The 8,487-nt window shown below is 44.5% G+C and overlaps 2 protein-coding genes across 2 annotated transcripts in view; one reads left to right on the forward strand and one right to left on the reverse strand.

Moving 5' to 3' along the window:
• LOC106818076 (zinc finger protein 593-like) overlaps nucleotides 1–842 on the forward strand; it is a 6,001-nt gene extending 5,159 nt beyond the window's left edge. Inside the window, exon 3 of the mRNA XM_014822796.1 lies at nucleotides 113–842. Within this exon, the coding sequence (XP_014678282.1) occupies nucleotides 113–266 (154 nt within the window). The 3' untranslated portion in view covers nucleotides 267–842. The remainder of the gene's footprint in view (nucleotides 1–112) is intronic.
• Nucleotides 843–907: 65 nt separating this feature from the next.
• Nucleotides 908–7,394, reverse strand: LOC106818075 (dihydrolipoyl dehydrogenase, mitochondrial-like). Its single transcript, XM_014822795.1, has 13 exons — nucleotides 7,285–7,394; nucleotides 6,812–6,887; nucleotides 6,417–6,496; nucleotides 5,938–6,076; nucleotides 5,706–5,806; nucleotides 5,210–5,359; nucleotides 4,679–4,810; nucleotides 4,027–4,221; nucleotides 3,208–3,344; nucleotides 2,771–2,960; nucleotides 2,439–2,576; nucleotides 1,958–2,047; nucleotides 908–1,739 (listed from the first exon to the last, which is right to left on the reverse strand). Exons 1-13 carry the CDS (start codon nucleotides 7,324–7,326, stop codon nucleotides 1,674–1,676), a joined length of 1,536 nt encoding a protein of 511 aa, XP_014678281.1. The 5' UTR covers nucleotides 7,327–7,394; the 3' UTR covers nucleotides 908–1,673.
• Nucleotides 7,395–8,487: the final 1,093 nt, after the last annotated feature.

Here is an 8,487-nt window from a genome sequence, read left to right on the forward strand (position 1 = left end):
GTTCTTATGTAAAGGGGTCTAAATGGAAAATTTTAGCCTAACATGTTCTTAAAATCTGTTCTTATACGCGGGTTTTTACTGTAATCAAAACGATTGCTATTGTTTTTCACAGGATTAAGGCCCTTCAGACCGAACCCTACTCGCAGAAGGAAGCAGACGCAGCAGCAGGGATGGGTTCCTATCACCTTAGACAGAAGGTTGACGTGAAAACGCAAGCGTTGAAGTCGGATCAGGCGGCAAAGATGGATGAAACAGAAACGACATAGTAGAGTCTGCTTCCTGCGCATCCGTCGAAATGTACGTCTAGCTAACATGTGCATTATTATAGAAATCATATGGTTTTTCATTCATGGTTTATGGGAAAAGGGTTATGAAAATTGTTTCATTCATCTTTTTAATTCAGTAAAATTTTCAAGGTCGACATTTATTATACTATAAGCTTGCAAACTGCAAAGTTTAACACGACTTGAGCATACATAGATAGCCAAGTGATGTCACCTTATTGTATATGAACTGTCTAGATATAAGTGGATGAGGCATTCATGTTTGTGTACTGATATTGTTAGTTATGCTGGTTACCAGTTAAAATAGTGTATATAATATATGTACATACATGCTGAAAGCACCCGGCCTCACTTGTTGCCGATGTGCAAACCTGATTTAATAAGATGCACAAGCACTCGTTAGTACTGTAGTAAGAATTAACAGTAGTCTTTGTTAGGAAAATTGTGACAAATTAGCTGTGTATGCAGATGTGTGTTGGCATTGTATGGTGATGGAATGTTTTTTCTCTTAATGTATGAACACCTGTAATATAGAAAAGATTTTTTGGAATATTTCAATTGATGATTTGCATATTGATTTTTATGATTACATACTAATTAAATTAGAAAAAAAATCACGTATATGCAGTTTTTGTAACCAACAAGATTCTATATTCACATGTGTGTAATTTAAATACATAAAACAACTTGTTTCCAGGACTATTACACGCAGTATATAACATGCCGATAACCTAACCAACGAAAATGCAACGCGCATAAATGAAATCTAATCTGAATAATTACACGTTTGGCATCTGCCTGATGTTTTGGCTGGCGAGCTATTGTTTAAGCAGAATAAAAGAAATGGCAATGTAGCTTTTACGCGAATCCAGCAGTGAAATACGAGTTTTGCTGAACCTTCCAACACCAAACAGTGCCCTACACGTGATTTCTGCAGTCTTTCGTTTAAGAAAATTGTAAACTTCGCTATCGGGTCTAAACCGGGGGTAAAGGCTGGTTTACGGCGCGGTATTTAGCAGGGCAACTAACTTCACATGTAAGCGATAGAGCGAGGCCACGCAATTAGCTATCGACATCCTAGACGAATACACCTCCCTCTCCTCTCCTAGCAGTGAGATATTCAGACTATGCAGACTCACAGACCACAGCTACGCTATTACAACGCTCGTAACAGCGTACATCTAGCAATGAGAACACTCACAGACCACAGCTACGCTATTACAACGCTCGTAACAGCGTACATCTAGCAATGAGAACACTCACAGACCACAGCTACGCTATTACAAAGCTGGTAGTTGCCGCCATCTCATAACGCGATCCACTCGTCCAGCCGCGTGTTTTACTGTCTAATCGATGTAGAATTAGACGTTAAAAAACTGTGAGCGACGGCTAGAAGTTGATCGCCTTTCCAGCGTAAGCGGCGAGGTTGGCTTCCCTGAAAGCCTCCGAGCACGTCTGAAAAGAAAGACAACAAAAGAACGTTAACTCAGAACTCTTAGAACACTAACGTCGTTAGACGAACGAATCGAATCTCCCAACTCGCTGCACCGCTCACGCTCTCGCTCGCGCTCTCGCTCGCGTCGAGTCGTCACGGCAACGCCATATCAACTTCGCTCGCCGCGAAGGCATCACGTCGGTGGTTCGATTGAGCGTGGATAGGTGGCAGCACTTACCGGGTGGGCGTGGCAGACCCGCGCTACGTCTTCGCACGAAGCTCCGTATTCCATCGCCAGCGCAGCTTCATTGATCATCTCTCCGGCTCCCTGAACACGAAACAAACAAACACGCACCAGCATGTAGTAACGTTACGGAAAGAACGTCCTTGTAGAAACACACAGCGGCTTGTAGTGTCGTCTTCGCAAGACCTTAGTAGCTTGTTATTCATAATATACATATATTTATATAGTTTAGATGTTTATTAGTCCGTGCTAGCATTATCAAAAGTAAACACAACTGGAAATTAAGGCATGCCGATGAGAAAATAACGACTAGGCGTTTAAGGCATGTTGGAGAATTTATCGGATTTTGCCAATTGGCTTAAGCTCCGAAGGCATGTCAGAATTTGAAGGGCATGCGTTAAATGACTGGGAAGAACCAATGTATACGTCTGTAGTGCAGCGATGCGATAAGAGAGAGAGGAGGTGTATGACTCACCCCTCCCATGATGTGTGCGCCGAGGATTCTGTCCGTCTCCTTGTCACCAATGATCTTCACAAAGCCGTCCGTGTCAAGGTTCGTCTTCGCCCGAGAATTCGCCGCGAACGGAAACTTGCCGATCTTGTACGCGACGCCCTGCCAACGACAGACACACGCGCGGTCCGTTTACCATTCATGCTGAACAAAAAGTGGTCATATGACCTAGCGGCGTTGAATGCTGATCAAAGTGCATGGGGCAGCAGTGTAAGGGGCAGCATGGGGCAGCAGTGTAAGGGGCAGCATGGGGCAGCATGGGGCAGCAGCAGTAGGGGTCCGTCGCATCTTCTCACCTCCTCCTTGAGCTGCTCCTCGCTGCGTCCGACCCACGCGACCTCGGGATGCGTGTAGATCACCGACGGCACGCAGTTGTAGTCGATGTGCACCGCGCCTCCCTTGATTCCCTCCACACACAGCATGCCCTCGTCCTCCGCCTTGTGCGCCAGCATCGGTCCCTCGATGCAATCCCCGATCGCATAGATGCTGCGGTAACGAAGCGACGCGTTAACGACTCGTTATCGACACGCCGCGTTAGCAAGATGCCTTGTTGACGTGCCTCGTTAGCGACGTAAATTAATTAGTAAAGTAAACAGTGACGTGTGGCGACAAGCCTGAGCATCTTCTCTCAGCTCGTTAGTAACAAGTGGCCATTCGTGGCCCGCGTGCTAACAGACAATAACAATAACTAGCTATGTTGGACATGCTAGCGTCGTCGCCCAGCGAGTCTTACTTTGGTACAGACGTCTGGAAGCGCTTATTGACTGGCACCCGACCCTTCCCGTCCAATGTGATTCCCACACTGTCCAGGCCGAGTCTCTCTGTGTACGGTCGCCGTCCGACGCAGACTAACAGTACATCACACTCCAACTGTAGCAGTGAGAAACATAATTACAGATTAAGAGTAAAATCAACTGTAGCAATAAGAATTTGATGTAGAGATTAAACACATAATTCAACTGTACTACCACTACCACTACCACTACCACTACCACTACCACTACTACTACTACTACCACTACCACTACCACTACTACTACTACTACTACTACTACTACTGCACTAACCCTTTTTTTACACTAACGTGTTTCACTAATCACTGTCATGTGATCAATAGCCAAGACTAGCTGCCCTCATCAAGGATGCTAACTGATAATGATGGTTTTCAAACGTTTAAATAGCTAACTGCATCCAATATATCTAACTGAGTTATCTATCACGTTATCTGTGTTAACGAGCTAACTGCATCTAACATAACTGAGTTATCTATCACGTTATCTGTGTTAACGAGCTAACTGCATCTAACATATCTGAGTTATCTATCACGTTATCTGTGTTAATGAGCTAACTGCATCTAACATATCTAACTGAGTTATCTATCACGTTATCTGTGTTAACGAGCTAACTGCAATCGTGGCCCCACACATGCAACGCCGTGCGGAGCGCTAGCGACGACACATCTAATGCATTTAACTCTGTTATCGGCGTGAATCACGGCGAGTGATTAACGCATCCCCGACGACGGGAACGCGCGAGCGATCGATCCACTCACTTCCTCCTTCTTGTCCGGATTCTTCACTTGCTCCGTCGTCACGACGATCTTGTCTCCCTGACGATTCGCCCCTGTCACCTTCGTCTGCATCTTGAACTTGATACCCTGCTTCTGCAGGATTCGCTGGAAGCCCTTCGCGACCTCCATGTCGATGCCGATGCCGCCGATGTGCGGCAGAAACTCGATGGCTGTCACCTAGGCAACCAACGAAGAAACTTTAATAGAACGCCGATCGATGCGGACTCGCAGCGCGACGCCGCGTTGTCGTCACGGTAACCGATGAGTCGGATGGAATTATCGCGTCGCTCCTCTCAAATTTGTGGAGACGAATTTTTTTCGCAACGATCGAGAGGCATCGCGGCAATGATCGTGATGTTTGATAACGAGAAGACGCGACGGCCTTATAAGAGCATGCTAGATCGTGATTCTCCCAACAAGTGGTACATGATTACTGTAAGGAGTGGTTAAAGAGGGGTAAGGAGAGGTCAAGGAGTGTTAGCAAGGAGGCAAGGGCTGGTAAGGAAGGGGAAGCAAAGGTAAGGAGAGGGTAAAGGGTGTTAGGGATGGGATGAGGAGGGTAAGTAAGGGTAAGGATGGGTTCAGAGTGATAAGTAGTGTTAATGGAGAGGTAAGGATAATATTAGAAGTCTACCTGTGAGCCTAGCCTGCTCCACACTGAACCCAACTCCAAGCCTATCACTCCTGCACCAATCACAATCATCTTCTCCGGCACTTTCTCCAGAGAGAGGGCGCCGGTAGACGACACGATCGTCTTCTCATCAATCTGTAGAAGAAATTGTTCGGTACTGGAAAATATTTTACCCTGACGTAAACGTTGTGCAATAACACAGGTACATTGTAAAATAACACGTGTAAACTGTACAATAACACGTGTAAAGTATACAATAACACGTGTCAACTGTACAATAACATGTGTAAACTATACAATAACATGTGTAAACTATATAATAACACGTAAATACTATACAATAGCACGTGTAAACTATACAATAACATGTGTAATCTATATAATAACAAGTAGACACTGTACAATAACACATGTAAACTGTACAATAACACACTATCCCCGCTCACGTATGTATTTACGACTACGAATGCTACCACTTCTCACGCCGAGCACGAAACAAATTCTTGACATTCCCTCGCGTTTCCACCGCCGCACCTCTATTCCTCCGCCGGGGAACGGCGTGACCTCTGACCCCGTGGCGATCATGATGTTCTTCGTCTTGATGACTTCGTTTGTTCCGTCGTTCTTCGCCACGGTCACCTCGTTAGGGCCGGTGATCGATCCGTGTCCCTCCACGCGCGTTACCTGTCAACCAACCAACCTGAGCGTGAGTCGGGGTCGAGGCAGCGGGAGTCACGAAAGACGGGACCGTTCGAGTGCGAATGAAGCGAGCAACTGCAAGGGTGGTCTGGGAGGAATGCTTCAATTGTTTCCTGGATTTTTCCCCAATTATGACAAATAGATATACATGTCTACCTAAAGAGATATACCTCTCTACCTGACGAGATATACTTGTCTAGTTAAAGAAATATAGCGATTACTTATAATTGGTGATGTAGGTGCATGCGTGCGTATGCATGCGTCTAGCCCTAACTATGTGCACAAAATGTACAGCTAATAGTTTAGATGTGTCGCAGGGCGGTCTACTCACTCCGTTTTGTTTGAAGAGGTGTACGATTCCGCCGGTGAGCTGGCTGACTGACGAATCCTTCGCTGCCAGCATTCCTGGTAGATCTAACTCCATGCTGTTCACTGCAGCGAGATAGATTACGGTTACCGTGGAAACCGATTGGTGCGAACTCTTACGACTTTTTCCCGATCGAGTTCGCGTATCGCGATCGTGGAAGGAATCGACGCGAGGATGAAATGGAGCGAGTGATCACCTTTGATTCCTCTCTGTTTGAAGTCGTCTGAGTGCGCTTGGTGGTAGAGATGTGAGTTGTTGAGAAGGGATTTCGATGGGATGCATCCGACGTTGAGACACGTGCCGCCTAGCGTCGGCCATTTCTCTACGTTCACAGTCTGTAAGCAGAGAAACGACAAGTTCACCGATCAACGTGGTATTACTAGTCATACACATTTGGTGTAAACTTATCTCTCACAGATATTAATGAGGACTTATCCATTTAACACATGGAATATATATATATGTATATATTCTTCTGTCCAATTTCACAGAGTCATATATTGATTGATAGACATCCTAGATTGTAACAGTAGTGGCACTGTTTGTACTAAATTATAATATCTAGGGCCATGAGTAAGAAATCATATGAAATAACAAAAGAATAATTAGAATAGCCCCCTTATCGCTATTCACACTACGACTGTGTACACACTGAACGATGACATGGCGTTCTACCTTCAATCCCAGTTGTGCCGCCTTGATTGATGCCACATACCCACCGGGTCCGGCTCCAATCACCACCAAATCAGTGTCACCTACGTGAACGGGAATAGAAACTATTATGCACACGATCAGTCAGCAAGCGTATTTATCATATATAATTCGTGCATGTAGCTAGGAAATGCTAAATGAACGCACGCATCATGTTGATCCCACATGCATGCAAACCCTATAGTATATGAGATACATATAGTAGCATTGCACTCATTATCATTATGCACCTGTTGTTTGTTTATTGGGTTTATCCCTGAAAGTACTCACTACCTTATCACTATATCCAGTGCAGTGGACACCGGCAAGTAAGAGAACATAACATAACATAACATAACAAAACGTATGTTAGCCGTTACCTGCTGCCTCGCTATAAGAGCGGTGTGGAGAAAGAACGGCGATCCAAGGGCGCAGCGACTTTGGAAGGATACCAGCCTGAAACAATATAGTACACGTGACGTGTACTGCGTCGCTCGCACTGCTGCAGGATGAGTCCGTGTTTTTATTAAAATTTGTTCATACTGCCAATGTGAATGAGATCTGAAAGAGTTACAGTTGCTTGACCACGCGATCAAATTCGAACGACACCTTAGAAGTTAGAGTAATGCCCCTGAGTTACCGCATTAAGAAAGCCATTGTTGATGTTACACCTGGTTCAAGTTTGTGAAGCCCAAAAAAATTAGAAGAAAGTCATCCCTATTTAAAGAGTAAGAGTAAGAGTAAGAAGGGTAGTCCAATATTATAATATATTGCTTGTAAACACCCGTAAGAACGCGCATATGCAGTGATTTTATCTTGTGAAATTTTAACTGATTCCATTAGTGGTTTTCACCTGAAAAGAATTGGCGATCCTGATCCGTCTAATTGCCTGCATCTTGGAAAATTTGAGTATATTTATTAGAGGATACAGGTTGATGGACGACGGTCGCCAGCACACCCACAAGTCGCTAACCGATAAAAAAATTCCTTCAAATGTGAGCATTATAAATGTTAAATCATATATATTTCGTAACCAAAGTTGTTAATAGTTGTACAAAACTTGTACTTTAATAGCATTTGTTTTTCTTACTTATACTTGAGATTGAAATCGTAAAAATAGATAATATACCATATTATCGATATGTATGTCTGAAACTTTTATAAATTCGCCGGTGTTCACGAGATGGCGCCACTTCCTTAGCCAACAGAGGGTCGCCCCCAGAAGCAAAACACACGGATACAGTTTTGTTTGTGATGATATAATAAAATGTTTCGCATCAAGCAACTACTGTCGTCCTCTGAGGACAAGGTATGTTAGGGTTAGCGCGGCAAGTCATTAATAGGTGTAAACAGACGTGTGGCCGGTTAAAGGAGAATTCACCAGTGCAATAGATTGCCTTCCGCAGTAGTCAGTACCGTAGTCGTAGTCAGTACAGTCACTATACACACAGTACAGTAGGCCTGAATAAGCATGACACAAAAACTAAAAACACTTAGAGTGTTTCACTGCATGGACATCATACACGTTATTTATGCTAAACGACCCAGGTTCAACGTCCAAACTTCACTCGAAACTTAAGCCAGCGGCATTTATTGCAAATTTCATGTAATCGTCAGTACATCACGTCGGATGTCAGACAGTGTCGGAACTGCACATCGAAGTATGGTTTTCTTTGTTGTGTTACGTCACGCAGGACAAAAATGGAAAACAAACATCGTCTCAGTCTCCGAAGCCTAGGTCCGGATCCCACCCCCAGGGGGCAGCAGCAGCATCTCAGGAAGCATCCGGCGATGAGGACGAAGCAGAGGTAAATGTAATAATAATATCTCTCACACTCGCAGCCTTCCGCATCCCAGCATCCTGCATAAACATTACACGATCAAACCTCTATGTTGCCATAGTGATGACCACAGTCCGCGAAACGAAAACAGTCTGTCTCCTCAAAACCATTTTGAGCACGAATTGCAGTAAGGTACGTGACGGTAGACTAATATGGACAATAATGACGAGTACATATCCAATATGGCGGTGCACAACATCACCCAATCAAAGCTC

The sequence above is a fragment of the Priapulus caudatus genome, unplaced genomic scaffold (genome assembly GCF_000485595.1).
Source record: "Priapulus caudatus unplaced genomic scaffold, Priapulus_caudatus-5.0.1 Scaffold2010, whole genome shotgun sequence".
Taxonomy (NCBI): Eukaryota; Metazoa; Priapulida; class Priapulimorpha; order Priapulimorphida; family Priapulidae; genus Priapulus; species Priapulus caudatus.